General features: G+C 40.9%; 3 protein-coding genes across 4 annotated transcripts; all 3 read right to left on the reverse strand.

Moving 5' to 3' along the window:
* Positions 1-898: 898 nt before the first annotated feature.
* Positions 899-6,651, reverse strand: LOC133026995 (leukocyte elastase inhibitor-like). Of its 2 annotated transcripts, none has more exons than XM_061093996.1 (8): positions 6,475-6,651; positions 4,562-4,702; positions 4,045-4,162; positions 3,102-3,244; positions 2,391-2,468; positions 2,000-2,089; positions 1,737-1,917; positions 899-1,125 (listed from the first exon to the last, which is right to left on the reverse strand). In XM_061093996.1, exons 1-8 carry the CDS (start codon positions 6,649-6,651, stop codon positions 899-901), a joined length of 1,155 nt encoding a protein of 384 aa, XP_060949979.1. The 2 variants fall into 2 exon arrangements, with proteins under 2 accessions (XP_060949979.1, XP_060949980.1); XM_061093997.1 differs by having other exon boundaries at positions 4,562-4,693; positions 6,466-6,651.
* Positions 6,652-7,487: 836 nt separating this feature from the next.
* Positions 7,488-12,855, reverse strand: LOC133026844 (leukocyte elastase inhibitor-like). The gene is made up of 9 exons (XM_061093823.1): positions 12,832-12,855; positions 12,317-12,498; positions 10,219-10,359; positions 9,716-9,833; positions 9,056-9,229; positions 8,416-8,441; positions 8,122-8,211; positions 7,861-8,041; positions 7,488-7,717 (listed from the first exon to the last, which is right to left on the reverse strand). Exons 2-9 carry the CDS (start codon positions 12,491-12,493, stop codon positions 7,488-7,490), a joined length of 1,137 nt encoding a protein of 378 aa, XP_060949806.1. The 5' UTR covers positions 12,494-12,498; positions 12,832-12,855.
* Positions 12,856-13,724: 869 nt separating this feature from the next.
* On the reverse strand, positions 13,725-20,785 carry LOC133027293 (leukocyte elastase inhibitor-like). Its single transcript, XM_061094323.1, has 9 exons — positions 20,616-20,785; positions 17,954-18,116; positions 17,138-17,278; positions 16,633-16,750; positions 15,872-16,014; positions 15,409-15,486; positions 14,564-14,653; positions 14,295-14,475; positions 13,725-14,205 (listed from the first exon to the last, which is right to left on the reverse strand). Exons 1-9 carry the CDS (start codon positions 20,783-20,785, stop codon positions 13,979-13,981), a joined length of 1,311 nt encoding a protein of 436 aa, XP_060950306.1. The 3' UTR covers positions 13,725-13,978.
* Positions 20,786-21,011: the final 226 nt, after the last annotated feature.

The following is a 21,011-nucleotide window of genomic DNA, read 5'->3' on the forward strand; positions in this document are numbered from 1 at the left end:
AAAATCTATATTTTGACAGCCTTAGCACATGCTTTAAATGTACTTTTATTTTAGTAAAAGGAGTGATTCTCTCTTCTATCTTTGCTGTTTAGGGATCCCCTTCAACAAATCACAGATTATAATTAGAAGTTAGCTGCACTTTTTTGCTTTAGCATCCATTATTTTGAAACCCTCTTAAAGTTGTATGCTTTAAGGGTAGAAACACAACACTAAAAGTAGTTTCTATAACATGTTAATTCTTCTTTGTATAAAACTGATCAAAGCCTAGTTAACGTTAGATATGAACAGTAACATGTTACTGTGTGTAGCATGTTACTATGATTTTTACATGTGTCAATGACATGTTCTAAACTTGTCATGGACAACCAGTGTAGATTATTAACAATTAAATGATGATTGATTGATAGTCATTATATCCGTCTTGTCACACTTGGTTCACCCAGTGCAGAGAAAAAATTGTTCATATACAACATTTGAGATCACACTTTTATTCCATGTGTAAAAACTCAAAAATACATAAAATGACCCGATCCCAGTTCACAACTTCATGTAAACTCACTGTCCATTTAGTCTATATTTGTTATATGAGTAGTACTGCAAGAACATATACCTGCACTTTGCATAGTCATCCAAGGACACATTTATCTGCTAATATGATTTCACCACAGGACAAACACTGTGATCACTGAAGTTAGACGTGATGCAGACCAGAAAAAACACTAAATTGTTGTTTTAACTCACCATACTGGTGCTGGAAATATATAATGGGAACTCAAGGTATAATTAAAGTCCTAACAACATGTTTTTAAAACCCTGAATTCAATGATATAATATTGCAATCGTAAATGTACTGTAACGCCCCTCTGTTTGAGAAAAACTGTTCTTAACAATGTAGTGCTCACTGAGGGGAGCAGTAGCGGCCGGCAAACAGAACGCTCTTGGTGTGGTTATGTCTGATAAAGAAGAGGAAGGGATGGTCTGCAATGAATCTGGCTCTAGGGCTTACAGAAGTGATCCCCACTGTTATAGCAGTGGCAGCAGCAGCCTCGGTTCCCTCCTCATTGACCTCAACAAAAGCCTTATGGATGACTTTGGACAGCACCAGGTCATTGGAAGGGGACATGCCTGTAACAGGGAAAGAGGAACAGACAATATTTTATTATATTTCATAATACAAGTGCAGTTCCTGTTTGCTTGGCCTGTGGTAATGCTGGTTGCAGCTTTCTTTCTGAAACTTTAAAAGTGAACTGCAGTAATTGAGCTGTGGCAAGTAAAGAGCCGACTACTGGACTCTGTCCACAGAACCCTGAAGCTGCACCACCACTGCTGCACATAGAGCAGTTCATCTGTTTATTCAAAGTTCAGTGAAGTTCGCCCCGCACACAGAACCCTGAGCTGGAGAATCACCTGTTATCATTGCGGTGAATGTGCCAATTATCGTAGACGTGCTGTTGCCATGATCGTTGCTTACAGTTATGAGTCTTAGCTAAAGAGCCTGTTTGTTCAAAGTGTATTAATATTCAACATATCCAGTGTCCAAATTGCACTAAACTCCACAGTGCACTGCCTTGGACCCTTATAAACACACATGCAATGTGTGAATCTGAAAGATGAATAAAGATTTACTCAAAATACTAGCAAGATAATGCCTAAACTCACGATACATGACAGGAATGCAGAGCAAGATGATGACATCTGACATTCATGTCCTGATTTTGATTTGTTTCATGTCCTACCTGAGAAGTCACAAATGCCCGAATCAAAGGCATCCACCATGCCCATGCTGAGCAAGACACCCCCCATGTCATAACTCTCCTCCATTTTGAACCGCGGCAGGCCCACCTCAACTTTAGAGCGAGACAACCTGTCTGAATGAGTCCACTCCACAAAGTTGTCATAGGTCAGCTCCTTCTCCAGCTGGGGATGAATACCAAAACAATTATTATTTTGTCTTGTGGGTTTCTGTATTTGTGGAAGAGCATGTGTGTGCATGTCCTACCTTCTCCAGACCAGTTGAACTATCGTCTATATCCATGGGGAGAAAGATGAGCATGCTGAGCTCCTTCTCTTTGTAAGGCATCTCCAGGACCTGAAGACCAGCGTGTGTCCAAGATTACAGCAAATATACACTGAATATATCTTGAGTTTATAAAACGAACAACTTATTATAGTTTTTAATTTTTGCTTGTAGTTATGTTAAAAGAAGTCTGGATCATACCCAACTCCCATCTAATCCATTTCGCTTTGAAACATGATCTGCTTCTTTCAGATTTAATGGAAAATCATTGACAAAAGTAAACAAATATCAGTTGACTTGTTGGCTGGTCAGTTGACAGCTGATGGAGGCACATGCTGTTTTACCTGACTTATTAAATGGACGTCTTGGTTACCTGGCAGTTGGGTTCAGCGATGAGGCCCAAGGGTAAAGTAGTATTCTGATACATCATCTTCACTTGTTTGGACTCATTCTGAAATCAGCAAACAGAAACAGCAAGCAGAAACATAAATGATCCACGGAGTTTACAATTACACTACCAAGCCATTTCCAGAACATGATCTCTTTGATTTGTGGGAAAGTTGGGAAGATGCAAGTCCAAACTAAGTCCCAGGACACCAATCTGAGGGTATAACTTGACTGGTCTGTTTTGTGTTCAACTTGCCTCCCTTTATCAACGGAAACTCAACAACAAATGTTTACTCAACTCTACAAGCCTGTCTAGTCTTCTTTTAATCAACCACACACAAAAATGAGGAGGGTTTTTAAGTGTGCAAATTGAGACTAAATAAACACAAATGGACCCTGTGACATCATTGTTGAGCAAACTATAGTATATAATAAGACAGCAGACTATAGCTTTTCAGCCTGAGTATAATCTACCCTAAATTTCCAAGGTCCTTATATATATATTTTTTTGACTTTGGTGAATCATTTCTCAATAAAATAAACAATGTCTGATCAGTCGGTGGTACCACTACATGGGTGTGTCTTCAGACTCGCATATTTGTATAACAGGGGTAGTACGTGGTGTACTGCCCTGCTATATACAGTAGTTCCATAGAACTACACTGACTGACTAGTGTACGTCTCTGTCCAGTTTTACCTTGTTGAGTCTGAACTGAGCATCTCTCGTGGTACTCTCCTTAAACTGCTCGTTCCAGTCCCCTTTGAAGTAGATGGCATTGACCAGCACCATACGGGTCATGTCGTGCAATGTACCCTTCAGCAGCAAATCCTTAATTTTATCTAAGAATTTAAAGCACAAATGTGAAATGATTAAAGGGTCAGTGTGTAAGATTTGGGTAAAAAGAGATCTCTTGGCAGAGTCGCTTTGGACAAAAGCATCTGCCAAATGACATATAATGTAATGTAATGTAAAAATTGAACATCAAATAATCCTAGAGGTGTTTTAACCATTGTGTTTCATCTCAATTGTTTTCTTTACCTTAGAATGGGCGCTTTATATCTAAATATTTAACATTGGTATTGGGAGCTGGTCTTCTCTATGGAGGCTGCCATTTTTTAACAGTAGTCTAAACTGGACAAACTAAACACCTTTTGAGTTTTTATGACGACTGAAGGCTATCACAGGTTCTCTTTCATGTTTGGAAGGAGAGGATGAGGTAATATGAGGTGACTATATTGTAAACACTGACCAAATAACAAATGACAAGCTCAGTCAAGCCCCGAAATTAGTCCAATCATGTTTAGTAGAACAAATAGAGTCCTGCTTTCCATTCTCTCCATTCCATGTGCCAAAGTGTCCTTAGGCAAGGCACTGAACCCCAAATTATCCCTGAAGGCTATTCCATCAGCATTTCAGTGTGTGTGAATGGCTGAATGTCAATTGTAGTGTAAAGCGCTTTACGTTGTTGCCATGACTAGAAAAGTGCAACATAAAAATTTAGTCCATTGACCTTAATATAGATTATTTCTGTATTTATACTTATAAAGCTGGATTAAAATTAACCTTTCTTACGCCTGTTCACTCCTCGCGATATGCAGATCTATTAACATACAAGTAAAGGTTAATGTTAGTGACCCACCTTGTGTCTGCTCCTCCACCCAGCTGTTGATTTTGAGCCTTGCTGCTTCAGAGCCGGTTTTGAAGTCCACAGACTCCAACTCTGCATTGTAGTGCTTCCTGGTTTCTCCTATGAAATCCTGGAGGCATCAGCATGTATTTACTGATTCAGATCACCCAAACAAAATAGCCTCTTCATTTGACTTAGTGGAATTGAGTCCTTATAGCCAGGAAAACATTTTCACTATTACTACAGGGCTTCAGTATTGTTTGGGTTTGAGAAGGACTTTTTTTACCAAGGCAATTGGAAGTTGACATTAGACACATTAACTGTCAAACACACACTGCCAGTTCATATCCTTATCACAAGGTCCAGACAGCAGTCAAACAAGGTCATCCCTCTGCTGGCAAATGTATTATTAAATGCTTCATTGAGTTTGTTGTGTTCCCCCCTGCCTTCTTCTTCTCTCGGTTTCACTCCAGGATTGCAAACAACAAGGTGCATGTACACTGTACCGCACCCGATTATGAACACACACCTCTACAAACTGGTAGGACTGCTCCCCGTACAGTCTGTTTGCAACACTGAGGGAGTACGGAGCGCCTGCCTTGTTGAGTGTCTTCAGTAGTTTACTGAAGTCAGCGTGGACGTCATCCAGACAGTTCTTTGTCTTTAGACTCTGATGAGAAAGTAGACAAACGCATAGAGGGACACATTGAGACAGTGAAAGACCAGTCTAATATACAGAGTCTATTAAAGTGGTCTGTTGGACAACTCACCGTTTGACTGATGTGAATATAAACAAGATCATCAATCTTTTCTGTGTAGATTATTGTCATGATCCACCATAAATAACGTATGCAATTGTACACACTCACTTATTTATAAGGTTGTAAAGTTGTCTTATGAATCGATTGGTCATAAAAACAAAAGCTGAAAACTGGTCCATAATGACTCGTTTTATTTGCTGGTTTAAGGTGATGGCTTTCAGTACTTGTATGTGAAAACCTCTGAACAATTTCCTTGTGAATGTGGATGCACTAAAGAACCTTTTACACTGTCTTTTAAGAACCAATAGAATTACCTGCCTGATCTTCATGAGCCTTTTCAGAAAGATCATTGTTAAAACACGCTCATCCCTCCACTATTGTGTTATTTAACTGATAATTATATCTTTTTTTTAGGGCACAATGTTTTTCATCTCATCAAAAGACACAAACCATCATCTTTAGCCATCATTTGGTTTTATCCTTGTACACAAGTGTTAACAGAGTAATTCACTTGTCAATACAGACACACCAAAGGAAACCACTTAAATGTGTGTGTCCTCAATTTACCCGACGCACTTTTGGGTGGTTGCCATTATTTAAAACCAATGTTGGTTTAAGTCGCACTGCGGCACGAGCCAGGACCACGTTCCTGTGACTTATGTCACACAAAGGTTTTTTGATCTGACACTTGACACATAGACACAATAAACCTGAGGCTGAGCTACTCCCCCCAAACAGTTCATTGTTAGTAAAAAGCCCTTCAGTTAGTTTATGCAGTGTCACTGTGTACGTCACCTTCTGCATCTGCTGCTGCATCTGTTCGGCTCCTCCAGGCTGCGGCTTCACTGCCTCACAGAAGCTGAGGACCTGGGGGTGCAATTGGTAGGGTTCACGGTTAACTTACATATTGCCTGTCTCTGTGTGTATACAGGAAGTTACAAAATCAACGTAGCAGTGAATTGTGGGTTCAGTCACATTGTGCTCCCTGCACTTAAAGTGCTTTCACACTTACCTTATTTGGTCCACACCTTCAACTTTTCAGTTCTTTTAGGTCCGAACCAAAATAACAGGTTCTGACATTAACATGGCCCAGTGTTAGTTTGGCAAGAGTAGAGTTAGTTACCCAGGGCATCTGTGGAGCTGTGTGAAAGTTCAAGGCATTGTGGATTTTCTGTTCCCAAGCAGCTAATGCGACTATTCTATTGCCGCTTTGTTCCTAATTGTGCGGTTGTTGCGGCCCCATTGACAAGTCTCGAAGAAAAGTCTCAAGTAGTTTGATCTGAAAGATGTCACAAGGCTCTCAGATCAAAGCAATGTTGTCTCTTCCCCCAGTAGCTGAAAAGCTGACTGATGTATGCATGGGCAACCAGAATCAGAAGCCTTAGACAAGCCTTAAAACATTTGTCCCTGAGGCTGTGCTACCATGACATATTAATCAGATTGATTTGGTATGGTAAATGTTTTTTTTGCTTCACGTATGATAAATCAGGTCACTGGTTAAACTAAGCTTACAAAATGGAAACCAGTCTCTTATTGAAATTGATTTAACACATAAAAGCTCTTCTGTTGCCTCAAGGTTTATACAGCCCTGCCTTTTTCTCCACCATTCACTGCCACAGCCAGCAGACGATATGAAAAGTGAGTGTGTGTGTGTGTGTGTGTGTGTGTTTGCATGTTGCACCTCTGACATCTGTGTGTGTGTGTTGCCTCTGGCCCCCAGCATCACCATAGCCAGGGCTGAGGAGATGCTAAATGGAGAGTAAAAGACATTTGCTGCCTTGTCGTTGTCACTCAGCTTCTTCAACAGATCCAGACAGAAGCTGGTGTTGGCCTTGGACAGAGCGGCTGATGATGCCATTGTGTCTACAAAGAAAGCAGAGCATAAACTATGACATGACTCATTTTGCAGGGTTATCTTGTATTTAGGTACAATTTCTAGTTATTAACTTTGCAATCTTGTTGAAAATCATGTAGAGCACTTTATAAAAGTATTACTTACAGACAGACACGTCCCTTCAGTGCAGCAGGAGTTCAGTCTCTCAGGAACACACTGATTTCTTTGTGAGGAGGCAACAACATTACTTACAGGTGCGGCTGCCACACCCTAAAAAGACTTCTGCATTCTCATGAAATTATAACTCATATAATTACAGGGATTTTCAAACTGCCACGAAATGCCACCCCTCCAAGAAATGTGCACAGATGATGACCAACAATCAAATATTTGATCTAGTACACAGTGAATGTGGACAAGATCTAGATAGTTGATATGCATTTAAAGGGGTATAAAGAAAAATTATGTATACTACTGAAAGTGTAGTATTTACATATTTACAAGGAAAAATCAATCTCTATGATATTATTGTCACTCTTGGCTGAACCAGATTGAAGAAAAATCGGGATTGGGAATCACACACTTTTATTTTATGCGTAAAAGCAAAACAACACTCAAAGGGAATTAACCAGGTCTTAGTTCAACACTTCATGTTAACTCTTGTTCTTTTTAGTCTATACGTGTTATATGCGTAGTTGTGAAATTACATATACCTGCACTTAACAGGACCACCCAAGAAAGATGTAGCTACAACGTGATTTCATCACAGTATTCAGGATAAAGAGAATATCAGCAGTGATGCAAACAACAGCAAAAATCCAATTCCGTAGTTTCTCGTATTTTTTTCAGCAATGCCATGCTCACTGAGGGGAGCAATAGCGGCCAGAAAACAAAACAGTTTTGGTGGGGTTATGTCGGATGAAGAAGAGGAAGGGATGGTCTGCAATGAAGGTGCCTCGAGGCCTTAGTACACAGCCCAGCATCATGATGACAGCAGTGGCAGCCGCAGCCTCGGTTCCCTCCTCATTAACGTCCACGAAAGCCTTGTGGACGACTTTTGACATCACCAGGTTGTTGGAAGAAGACATGCCTGTTGCAGAAAAGAGGTACAGCAACTAATTGAAACAAACTTGCCTGATCTCACCCTACGTGATAGGAATGCACATTGATTTGGGAGAACCTCATGACTTCTTTACCTGACATTTCACAATTTTGATTTGTTTCATGTCCTACCTGAGAAGTCACACATTCTTGCATCAAAGGCATCCACCATGCCCATGCTGGCCAAGACAGCCCCCATGTCATAACTCTCCTCCATCTTGAATTGAGGCAGGCCCACCTCAACATCAGAGAGAGACAACCTGTCTGAATGAGTCCACTCCACAAAGTTCTCATAGGTCAGCTCCTTCTCCAGCTGGGGATGAAGACAAAATCAATCATTAGTTTGTCTTGTGGATTTCTCTGCATTGAAGTGCATGTGTGTGGATATCCTACCTTTTCCAGACCAGTTGAACTGTCTTGTATATCCATTGGGAGAAAGATGAGCATGCTTAGCTCCTTCCCTTTGTAAGGCATCTCAAGGACCTGAAACAGTGTGTTTCCATATTAAAACATATATATATATATACTGAATAGATCACAACTTTATCCATAATCTGCTCTTTTATATTTCATGGAAACTTATTGAGAAGTGACAAATGATAGGTTGAGTTGTTGCCTGGTCAGTTAACAGGTGAGTGACAGACTGATAGATACAATATTTAAGTGACTCATTAAATTATGAATTACCTGGCAAAAGATCTCAGCAATGAAGCCTTAGTCTTAGTCTGGCTTAGTCTCATTCTGAAATCAGCACACAGAAACACCATCTGAAACATCTTCATGTCGCCTTGTGTCATGTAGCAAGGTTTAGTGAGCAGACTGATGGGGGGGGGTCAGCAGTTTGATCCAAGTGCATATGCCTAAGTGTCCTTGGGCAAGACGCTGAACTCCAAAATTGCCCCGAACGGCTGTGCTAGCAGTGTGTGATTGGTATGTGCTAGAAAAAGTGCATAGTAGTGCTCTATGAATGGCTGTGTGAATGGTTGAAAAGACAAGAAAAACAACCTATAAATTCAGTCTCATTTAACTTTACACGGTGACATGATTATCGAGGAGGCAAAACGTGGCTTTTTCAGCCTGGTGATAATTTTACTTTGTGCATTTCAAGCTGCACTTTGGAGGATTATGTGAAACAAACTGACGTCCTTGCAGAATATTGGTCCTGCTGATCTCACAAAAATCATTCATCACATTCATAATTTTGAGGGCTGACACAAAAACTCACAAATACCAACACTGGTCAGTGCAAAAAGGTGACGCTCTAAATCAAATGAATATTCAGCAACAATATAATTTCATCCAACTTTATGTTGACTAGTTATATTACTCTGAGGTACGTTTTCTCTGTACAGTTTTACCTTGTTGATTCTGAACTGAGCCCCTTTTGTGGAACTCTTCTCAAAGGGCTCGTCCCATTTGCCTTTGAAGTAGATGGCATTTACCAGCACCATACTGGTCATGCTGTTCACCACACCTTCGACCAGCAAATTCTTGATTTTACCTAAGAAGTTGAAGCACAAATTTCAATAACAATTACAAATTGACAAGCTAAGTCATTATTTTTCCCTGATGTAGAGATATGTTAAGTCATATGTCTGTGATGTAAACACATCTGAGCGGAGAACCTCCTGAACCTTCTGAAAAAGGATGTCCCAAAGTATTTGTATTTGGTTATTGCCCCATTGTTTTCAGCTTAATAATTTTCAGTTCGCTGTTATGATTGCATTGTATTGAAGGGGCCAACACCACGAGTCATTACTGAGTCTTTCCTCTGTAACACTGCATGGACAAACGAATGCCAGTCTACAAAAGAAAATTGAAGTGGAAGTTGTAGAGTTACATTGAAGCCATTTTAAGGACATAAGGGACAATTTTTCATGACAAACCTTTTGAATAAGTAATGAACATAGAAGTGTTTGGGAAGGTGGAATACGCCTCAGCAGTTCGGACTTACACATACTGGTAAATAGTATTCTGTGCCACCCACCTTGTGTGTTCTTCTCCACCCAGCCGTTGATGTTGAGCCTTGCTGCCTCATGACTGGTTTTAAAGTCAACAGACTCTAACTCTGCGTTGTAGTGCTTTATGGTTTCTCCTAAGAAATCCTGGAACCATTAACAACACATGTATTGATTCAGTTCACTCAACGAAAAATATTTTCATCATTTGACTTTGTGGAGTGGAGTCATTACAGCAAGGAGAACATTCTCACAAATTACTCTGCTTGCTTGTTTACTGACCCGCTTTTCACTCCCTCACTCATCTTCCTTTTTATGTCCATGCATCTGTGCGTCAGTAGTCATTTCATTTCCAGAGCAAGAGTTTTGTCATGTTGCATACTTATATGGCTCTGTTTTTGCGTACTTCTACTTATATGTTTACACCGGGGATCATAGAGAAATGGCCTCTTAATCAAATCTATGTCCAGTCCATATGGCACAATTGACAATAAAGTTGACTTTGACTATGACTTTGATCATGAACACACACCTCAACAAACTGGAAGGAAAGCTCCCCGTACAGTCTGTTGGCCACACTGAGGGAGTAAGGAGCGTCTGCCTTGTTGAGTGTCTTCAGTAGTTCACTGAATTCAGCGTGGATGTCATCCAGACAGATCTCGATCTTCACAATCTATCGAGAAAGTAGACAAACTAGTGTTTAGCCAGTGACAGACCAGTCTAATATACATGAACAAATTTAGGACGCTATATTCTGGCCAAATCAACAAGACAAAAACCATCATCTTCAGTCGGCTGTCATAGGTACGTTTGCTAAATTTCATTTCATCCATTTCATTCAGTGTTAATAAAATGAAACGACTTAACTTGTGTGTACTTTACACCATTTTTTATGGGTTACCGTAGTTTGAAACTTCTTGATGGTGCAATAATTAATTGTTGTTTCCTGCAACTGCTTATTAAGGATTGAATAGCACATAAGCAAGTATCTGTGAACAGAGAGAAGCCAGGACTACATTCCTGTGAATTATGCAACACTCAGAGAGACACTAAACCTTCAGTTGGGCTACTCTTTACATTGTTGTTTGTGTCTGTGTGTGTTTTTGAAAGTCATATCAAGACATCCCCAAATTGGAGATTAGTAGAAAGCCCCTCACCACATGACACCACACAGAGCACTTGTTTGTTAGTTTCTGCTGTCTCACTGAGAACTTCACCTGCGGCCATGGCTGCTGTAGCTGCTGTAGCTGCTCTAGCTGCTGTGGCTGCTTCTGCTCTTCTTCAGACTGCAGCTTCTTGACCTCACAGAAGCTGAGGGCCTGATGGTACAATTGATAGTGTTCACTGTTCAGTTTAACATGAGATGTTGTGTACAGAAAGTTACAATATTATGGAAGTAGGGATGTGTGGGTTGTGTCGTATTTGTGGGCCCACATTTAGAATCAAAGGCTTGCAATAGAGAAGCGAGTAAAACTTTTTAATGCACTTACCTGCAGACCCCACCCTTAGCGCTTCTAAGTCAGAGCAACAAGGCCAGACCTGAATTGCCTGAAAGACCTGGTCTTTAAAAATGTTGCTGAGACACTCAGAAACCAGCACTCAGAAAAAAGGACTGCATGAATTATTTATGTTAGAATTATATAAGCAGGGGTTTTGTTGCTGCACTCATAATAAATCAGGCCACTGGTTATGAGCTCACGTCTTAGGAGTTCCAAGGGTTAACCAGTAAAAGTAAGATGACAAAACAAAAATCAAGTCTCTATCTTGACATTTTTGTTGGCCCTCCCCACTGTCACAGCCAGAGGGGGATCAGACATGCAAATATATGAAATGAACTAGAGAATGACAAGTTCCAACAAACTCAGGTAACCACACTGCTGGCTCACATTTGTTATTCCCATCATATAACGTCAGTAAATATAGAGCAGATGTTGCCAGCTGGCCAATGCACAAGTCAAGTTCAATATGCCAAACTGATCCTCACAGCAACTGCTTTATTTCATGCATGCACAATAACACACCATGAATGCACAAGCAGTTTTATTACTGCAACACATAATTGCAATGGCAAGATTATGGCCTCAGAAAAATACCACATTTCATTACTTTGTGCCAGTGAAGCTGCAGACATTTTTAAGGGGGCTCAAAGCGCAAATTAAAACCCCATGGGCCTGCACACTGACACTCTCTCACTCCCACTTCCTTGTTTTCCCTTCTTGTTTCACACAATGTTGTGACCTATTTGCCTACATATCAATTACCTCCACCAAATGTCGCATTGTACTGGTTTTTACCGACCCTGTGCTGTTAGGGCACTCTCTCAGGGTTTTATTGTAAATCAAATGAAGAATAGTACTTCATGCAAAATCATTTTCACCCCAAACTGAACTGAATAGACATAAATTAAGATTTACAAAAATTTCCCCCGAGAATCCCTGTATTACTTTACAATTAAGGATTTAAATGCGTAAAATTGGTGATCCATTCAGTGACTAAACTTTGAGAGTGACTTCCAGGTAACCAGACAAGTGAAGTTGTGCACATAGTAGGCACAGATGCAGCATCAGAATAGTCTCAGTGAGGTGTTAAGATCATGAAGCTGCAGTTTGTGGTGGGGATAAGAAGCGTACCTCTGACATCTGTGTGTGTGTGTTGCCTCTGGCCCCCAGCATCACCATAGCCATGGCTGAGGAGATGCTAAAAGGAGAGAAGAAGACATTTGCCGCTTTGTCCTTGTCACTCAGCTGTTTGAACAGATCCAGACAGAAGCTGGTGTTGGCCTTGGACAGAGCGGATGACGAAGCCATTGTGTCTACAAAGAAAGCAGAGCATTTATTATTACATGACTCATTTTAAATCATGCTTTTAAATCTATTACACACTAAGTGTAGTAAGCATCCTCGTTTGTTTTGTTATTGTTAAATTTATGTAGTTTTTATGGAATGTAATGGTAAACAGACAGTAAATCTCTGTGCTATACAGGTCACTGCATTTAAAATTACCTCAAATCCAGTTTATATAGACTATATTTTACAAATAATGCCGAAATGTAAATGGGACAGGTTCACATCTGAAGTAAACTCAAAACAGAAACTAGGTGTCTCCAAACTAAACAGTTCAGTGCTGATCTCAGTTTCTACTTCACCTTCAGAGCAGCAGGAGTTCAGGAGTTTCAGGAACACAGGAACTCTTTGTGAGCAGGCAGGTTCCTTATTTATATGCACTGCTGACACACCCACAGATACTCCCTTTCGCTTTTTTTCTTCACATTTAAGTTTTTGCCACTCACCCTTTCACAAACACATTCATATATATTGCTTGGATTTAGGTTTGTTGTCTGTGGCAACGACAATACACAAGGTTTGACCCACAGATTGTCCAGCCTGTGCTGTCCTTCAGTGTCTTTAGGCAAGATGCCAAACCCCAATTCAGGAAGTGCTGATAAATACAGTCCATTTTGAATGTGGATAGAGTCAATTATTTCTGTACTAATGACATGAATGTTACTTCATGTCTTTTCACTCGTTTTCACAGAGGCATGTCTGAGGTTACCCACAAGGCTTCTCTGGAGGTGAACTGAGGCCAGCGCCACCTCGTCTGTTCACAACACAAGCACCAATCTGGGTTTGAACACATGTTCCATAGCTGCGTCTTCATCCACAGTGGGACACAATGTACAATCTGTGCATGATGAACAGAACATTTGATGCATTCATCACATATCACATAGTGTCTCATCACTCGCAGCTTGCTGCAACTTGCAGAGCAGATAATTTAGAGGCAAAAGCTCCCTCTTCTGGCCTCCTGCTCCTCCTTTTCCAACCCAAGAAATACTGTTAGCCTGATGGAACTCAGCAGCAACTTTATCATAACCCAAGGAAGTATAAGAGGAGGAAAAACACGGCACACAGGGTTTATTATATTTTATTTTTCTACTTTTCTGCATACTTTCACAAAACTGTTGCCACAGTTTGGATTAATTCATATTTCATTAATTGTGAAGATATATATTTTTAAGTTACATATAAAAGCCATTTTATTACTACAATGTGTGAGTGTAGTAGCTCAGTTGGCAGAAACTGTTTTTTTATTCCAGAGGTTAATGAGAGGGTTCGCTGTGCAGAGCCATCTTTTCCGTTCAGATTTCCTGTAGATTTGTGCGCCTGCAAATATAGGATAGGAATTTTACATGTAATTCATAGCTAGGCAATGCAGAGGATGAATTATCAGCCCTGAAAACCCCTAAACTATGTTAGATGTAACCCTCATAGTGCTCTGAGAGGCACGTTGGATCACTCAGGGAAGCAAAATCGACCGGCAAAGAGGACCGCCTTGTTGGTGTTGTGTCGGATGAAGAAGAGAAAGGGGTGGTCTGCAATGAACGTGACAGGAATCATTATTGAGCGCTCTATCATAATGACTGCAGTGGCGGCAGCAGCTTCGGTTCCCTCTTCATTGACCTCCACAAAAGCCTTGTGAATGACTTTTGACAGCACCAGGTCGTTGGCTGGAGACAGGCCTGTCAGCAGAGGATGGAGGCCGTTTAAAATAAGACACTTTACTTAACACCAGAGATACTTATGTAATGTGCTATAATGTATGTCTCACCAGAGAAGTCACTCTTTGAGACATCGAAAGCATCCACCATGCCCATGCCCTTCAGGATGTCATTCAGGTTGTAAGTCTCCTCCATCTTGAAGCGAGGCAGCCTCACCTCGACCTCGGTTTGGCCCATTAAATCTGGACGAGTCCACTCCACAAATTTCTCATAGGTTAGTTCCTTCTCCAGCTGTGGTGGACAAAATATCATCAGACTGATGGTTTAAAATTGTGCGTTTATTTTTTTTTTTTAGTGTGAGTGCTTATTCATGTCCTACCCTCTCCAAGCCTGTGTTATCATCCTCGATCTCGTTGGGCAGGAAGATGAGCATGCTCAGGTCCTTCCCTTCATAAGGCATCTCGAGGATCTGGTCAAAAATAAATGAAGTTTGAATTTCACATCATTAACAGATATTTTTTCCTCATCCTGAAAAAACAAGTTGGTATTTTGAATAAAATCTGGTTCTTTATAACCATTTTCAGACGGATTCTGTGGGAAACGTCTAGACTATTGGCTGCAGATATTCTCCAGAGTTTGCCTTTCACATGTGAAGAATTACAGCAGGAGACTATCTGGATCAGACGCATTCACATCAAGAGAAAATGTCCGGAGCTTTCAGTTGAGGGGTTTTGAGTGGATAGAGCAGGAAGCAGGACACAATGGATTAATTGTTCTGTAACACTGTCATCCTTGTGTTCTTAATTTTTTGTTTTCAGTTTGTCTCTTGTACCTTGATTGTTGTGCTTGTATACACTTGTTTTGTTATTGCACAATAAATAAAGCTTTAGTTGCTCGTTGTGAATTCTCCGCACATGCTGTATTCTCATTTGGGTTTACTCAGACGGAAGTTCCCTCAGAGTTTTTAATAGGGGCGTGGCAGGAAAAAGTAATAAAATTATTTGGAGCAACTGACTCAGACATTTAATTTTTCACATACGGCCCCTTCAGATTATTTCAGGAGAATGTCTGTTATTCAGTGTATGCAGCATATTAGTAGTTACAACTTTGGAAGGACCACAGGTCTAAAAGAGTTGCTCTGTTGATCATGTTTAATCAGTAGCAGCTTGTTTCCCTGAAAACTGTGAACACTGAAAACCGCACACTGAGAACCATGGACATCACCTGGCAGTTGACCTCAGGAATGGTGGCGAAAGAGAATTTACTCTTCTGGCGCATCATCTTCACTGGTTTAGTGTCATCCTGGGGACAACAGGAAAAAAAACAAAACCGGTTGAGGTCGTCACCTTCTCAAAGTTCACACTCTTGACTTTTGGGATAATTCTTTCCTCTGTGCACAATGAGTCTTGTGTTGTTGGGATTTATTAAAGATAAAGACTACTGACAGGACAGGATCACTTCAGGGGCCAATCAGATTCCCACCATTAGATCTGCCCCTTATACCCGTCATTGGCCACCCCAATGACTCTGCCTCTGTTTTAATGATGTGTAGCACATCAAAGTTTGAGGCTACAGTGTAGATTCTATCAGCTTTGTCATGGTCTACCATCAGAATACTTGGTCAGCTACAGTGCTCAGGTAAACTGTGCACTATCACACAACATAATTTTACAAAGTCCAGCTTTACCTTGCTTATTCTAAACTCAGCATCAACAGTAGAATCCATCTCAAACTGTTTGTCCCAGTTGCCTTTAAAGTAAATGGCGTTGATCAGCACTAGCATAGTCCCGTTGTCCAGTGAATCCTTGGCCAGCAGGTCCTTGATTTTACCTGGTGAACAATAACAAGCAAAACCCGCACCATCATTGTTGTACTTGTCATCATCATCATTATCACGAAAGCAAGCCAAAAAAGAGAAGAAATTCAAAATTACATAAAAAAGAACCAACATTACGAAACCAACAATACAAATGCATAAACCAGTGTTCAATGTGTTGAGTAAAGAAAAAGCTTTTATTTTCCTCCAACAGGTTGTGCCAGAGTCCCGTCACAGTTTTGGTTTTTCAGTCTGAGATGTAGGAGCCACAGAAGGGGCCTTATTGGTAGATCTCATGCTGTATGTTAATGAGCTAACTCCGAACAAGTAAAATTCTAAACACACATGTAGCCTGCACGTGGGGGAAATATCTACAGCACATGTAATGTATTGTTTATTTATACAAAATGAGCTGGAATTTGGGTCAAATGGATTTGAGCCTGTGTGTAAAATTATGTAAAGTTTAGTATGTAGTTGTAAACCTGCAAAATAAATCTGCGGGAGAAAGTGATTAGACTTTGCTTTGTAACTGGTCGGTTATTATCATTGAAATTAAATCATAGTCTAAAAAAAAGTGAAGGAGCGGCTGCTGTGAGAGAATTCAAATTAGTTTAACAGGTTCTGACGCCTACCTTGTGTCTGCTCCTGCACCCAGCTGTTTATATTGACCCTGACCTCCTCCAAGTTGGTTATGAAGTCCACAGACTCCAGCTCAGCCTGGTAGTGCTTCATGGTTTCTTCTAAAAAGTCCTGGAATCATTAGCAGCTCATCTGAATACTCACAGATCACAATTCTCTTAAACACTCATGTAATGTAATTTTTCAGCATGATGAACAATGGAAGATATTGCAGTATTATTATATCTTTCAAGGAGGTTGTTTAGATTTTGAGAATTCACCTTTTAAGTTTACATGAATGTTGCACATGTTATCATCTTAAACTATAACTGCTTTTTTCTCTGTTGGTGCTTTCAAGAAACCAAATACTGTTTGGACTTTGGCTCAGTGACGAGTCGATAATCTTGGTGTAGTTGCACAAATACAGGTATGAGCGTGTCCGGCCATGTTTCATCCTCCACACACCAAATTTTAGGACTGCAGGTCACGCCCTCACTGAATAAATGCATTCACTCGTACCTTAACAAACTGGTAGGACTGCTCCCCATACAATCTGTTGGCAATGCTGAGGCTGAACTGAGCGTCTGGTGTGTTGAGGGCGCTCAGCAGCTGACTAAAGCCGGCGTGGACATCGTCTGGAGAGTTCTGAGGCTTCAGGCACTGCGAACAGCCAGAGAAGACCTGCGAGTTACACAGACACACTGAGACAGCAACAGGTGAAAGAAAAGCGTGTGTAACATGAACGGGGATCATTGTTCTCCTGTTAAATGATGAGAATGGAGCAAAAAATCATCACGCTCATGCTCCATGAATCCAAACTGTCAGAATCACATTTTAATTAATTTCTATGTGCCAGCATGAATTCATTTCAAATAATTCTGAAACAGGATGACTTTGGTGGCCTAGCTCTCATCATTTGATCTTTGACCCCAGAGATTCACAAGGTTTTCTTTTGTTTAATTCCGCCCAATTATGACACCCAGAGCACCTTTAGGATAGAATGTGGAAAAGGCAAAAACAGAGCAAACGAAAGGATTAATATAATCATCTTTTAAAAAAGTATTTCCACACACAATTACCCACTGTTAACCCACCATTTGGTTTTTCTACACTGTCCTCTTCAGCCCTTGACTAAAGACGATTTTAAGCTTTTTGTGAACTGTGAATTTTCCATCTGTTGCAAACATCTGCTTAGTTAGCTGATATCAGCTTCACATTACGGTTTGTACTTGCAAGTGATCATAAATTAACAATCAAACGCAGTGGGAAATTAAGTGGGAAATACTCCCCCACCTCAATCATTAATCATCCCTTGCATGTAGGTTTTGTTACCACCTTGAGCAGATACTGTGGCAGTCTGGATGACTGCTGATACTGCGTCTGCATCTGAAGGCGCGTCTGCATCTGTGACTGCATCGGTGAATCCTTTCGAATTTCTGCCTGCTTCGGTTTCTTGGTCTCAGTGAAGCAGAGGACCTTGAGGTGCAAATGGTAGTTTCTGTTAACGTCAGGATATAAACTTCAACGCTGTATGTGTGTGTGTGGGTGTGTGTGTGTGGGTGTGGGTGTGTGTGTGTGTGTGTGTGTCTGTGTCCATTTGGACCATTTGGACCATTTGGAGCTTTGACAATTTGGGAAAGTGGCAGTGGTATTTTGACCATCCTGACTTTCAAATCCTGTTAAAGGATTAAAACTCGAGTGTATGCTCACCAAGCTTTCATTTATCTTATGTGGGTTTTTTTTTTACACATCATCCAATTAAAAATTTTCACACACTGACTAAGATTTGTTTTATTATTATAATCGTTTTGAATATTCACAGTAGGAGATGATATGGAGTCGAAGAAAACATCAGATTGTGTCTCTCTGTGTCTGAGAGTGTGTGTGTGTGTCTGTGTGTCTGTGTGTGTGTGTATGTGTAAACGCTCTTATATGCTTCTACGTTCTCCGTTTCTCGGAGAGGGCTCCACAGGGGTCCAAGAGTCTTTTTGATATTTACTTCTCCGACCTTCTCCGACCACTTTACGTCGAAAAAAATTCACCGCCAAACCCATAGGCGGCGCAACGGAAGACGAGCTCAGAGAAGCCTACCCCAATTATCGGAAGAAGAAGTCCACTTGTGTTTATATTTCTCTGTCAGCCTGCCTCCCACACACTGAACCATGGCAACTAACAGAACTAAATAAAGTGACACCCAGCGGGTCAAGATGCTGATGTAATCGTTTCTTAGCGCAGCGGTTCCCCGGTCTTGTTTCCGAACTGTGTTGCTGATTCCACAGCTTGAATCTGCTTGAGGCTACATGTAGCTAGAAGCTACACGGAGCTAGCTCCCTCCAGCTTCCACACACAGTCAGCAGGGACTCCCGACACTAACTACTACCCAGTGTTTGCTTCTAACCTGGCGGTATTATAGAAACAGTGTCATGATAGAAGTGGAATTAAAGTCGTGACGGCGGGTTTATGAACTGTTAGCACCGCAGTTAGCCCGCTAGCTTAGCCTGCTAGCGCCGTTTTGAAAGCTTGTTATAACCGTCTGTGACCGTACACACATGCCGTCAGTGCTCTAACGAGCCACCATCAGCCGGACAACTCCGCTGGCTTAACACACACGTCACATTAATCGTAGAATCGTAGTTGTGTTTGAGTTTGATGCTACATGGAAGTAAACAGGAAGTTTGAGGTCCGGAAATGACGTCGAACAGAAATGACGTCGTACGGAAATGACGTCATACGGAAATGATGTAGTTCGCGGACCAATCACAGCCAAGAGCTGTCCGTCGCTCTCCATCATGAAGATGGAGAAGGGAGAAAAATCAGACCTGTACGAAAAGCTGTCCGAAGCCCTCGGAGAGGGCGTTCCACGACGGATAGGGCGGTCTTATCTGTCCGTTTTTTCAAAAACGGAGAACCGTAAATTGGCCTTAAGTGTACCTCTCTCTCTCTCTCTTTCTCTCTCTCTCTCTCTCTCTCTATCTCTATCTCTCTCTCTCTCTCTCTCTCTCTCTCTCTCTCTCTCTCTCTCTCTCTCTTTATCTAGAAATAAAACATGAAGGACAACTTGAGATTTATTTTTTAAGTGTAAGTATAATGAAATAAAGAAAATAAAATGTAAATTGGATGAAGAAATCTCATTTAGGTTGGATTTTTTAGAAGAACATTTTTAACAGATGGTAAGCTTTTGTCTCTCTCTCTGCAATCTAATGTTACAACAAGCCAAGACATGCAAGCACACAGATATATTCCTTTCATTTCAACTGACTACTCTCTGGAGAGATTACACCTACTAAATCATAATATTACTCAGACACTGTCCACACCTACAGGATGTTGAAATGTCCACCACTCTTTCCATTAAAACTGAAGAACTTTTGCTCAGTGCAGTTCAGCTGCATCCATTGATCTCACATCTGGCTGAAAGGCCACTGTGTCTCACAGCTGGGAGTAAATCCACACTTTGTTTACGACACATGATCAATCCAAATCAGCTCGCTACGAGTGCAGTGTTATCCAATCGATCAGATGTAATTCATATTCCTATCTTAGCGTATGCACATTGCAACATACAGTATATAGCTTTGTGTGATTGAAATTTTGGGTTTTATCTTTTACTTAAGTTAAGCACCAATTCATGAAAAAATCCCATAATGCCTAGAAAGCTTTTCTTTCTTAAACATTTTTGTTGATTACACACCCAGTACCCTGTGAACATGACAGAGCTTGAAGTCTGAATCCACGCCTTTTTCTTTCTCTGATAATAGGATATTTGATGAAAGGGTTGTTTGAGGGTTAAGACTTGGTTGTAGGGTTTAGAACTAGTTTAAGGTTAGGGTTAGGCATTAAGGTCCTCTGTAAAACAGGTACAAGAGTGTGTGTTTGTTAGTGTGTGTTTGTTAGTGTGTGCGCGTGCGTTTGTGCGTGTGCGCGTGTGTGTGTGCGCGTGCGTGCGTGCGTGCGTGTGTGCGTGCGTGTGTGTGTGTGTGTCTGCTGTACCTCTGACATCTGTGTGTGAGTGTTGCCTCTGGTCCCCAGCATCAACATGGCCAGGGCTGAGGAGATGCTAAAAGGTGAGAAGAAGACATTTGCTGCCTTGTCGTTGTCACTCAGCTGTTTGAACAGATCCAGACAGAAGCTGGTGTTGGCCTTGGACAGAGGGGCTGGTGATGCCATCGTGTCTGACACAGAGAGAAAACGACAAAACATCAATCCCAGAATTAAAAAGAAACTCTATAAGTTGCACCCCAACTAACACTTTGACAAAATGCTGTCCCCCTGATTATGTTAAACAGGAGAAGAAAGAAGAATGTTACTCCAATCACTTCAACCAGTGAAATTAAATGCTCTGGAAAAAAGAAGTTAAACACAACAGGAACTGGAATTGCAGTCAGAGAGTATG

This window comes from Limanda limanda, chromosome 20, assembly GCF_963576545.1.
Source record: "Limanda limanda chromosome 20, fLimLim1.1, whole genome shotgun sequence".
Classification (NCBI taxonomy): domain Eukaryota; kingdom Metazoa; phylum Chordata; class Actinopteri; order Pleuronectiformes; family Pleuronectidae; genus Limanda; species Limanda limanda.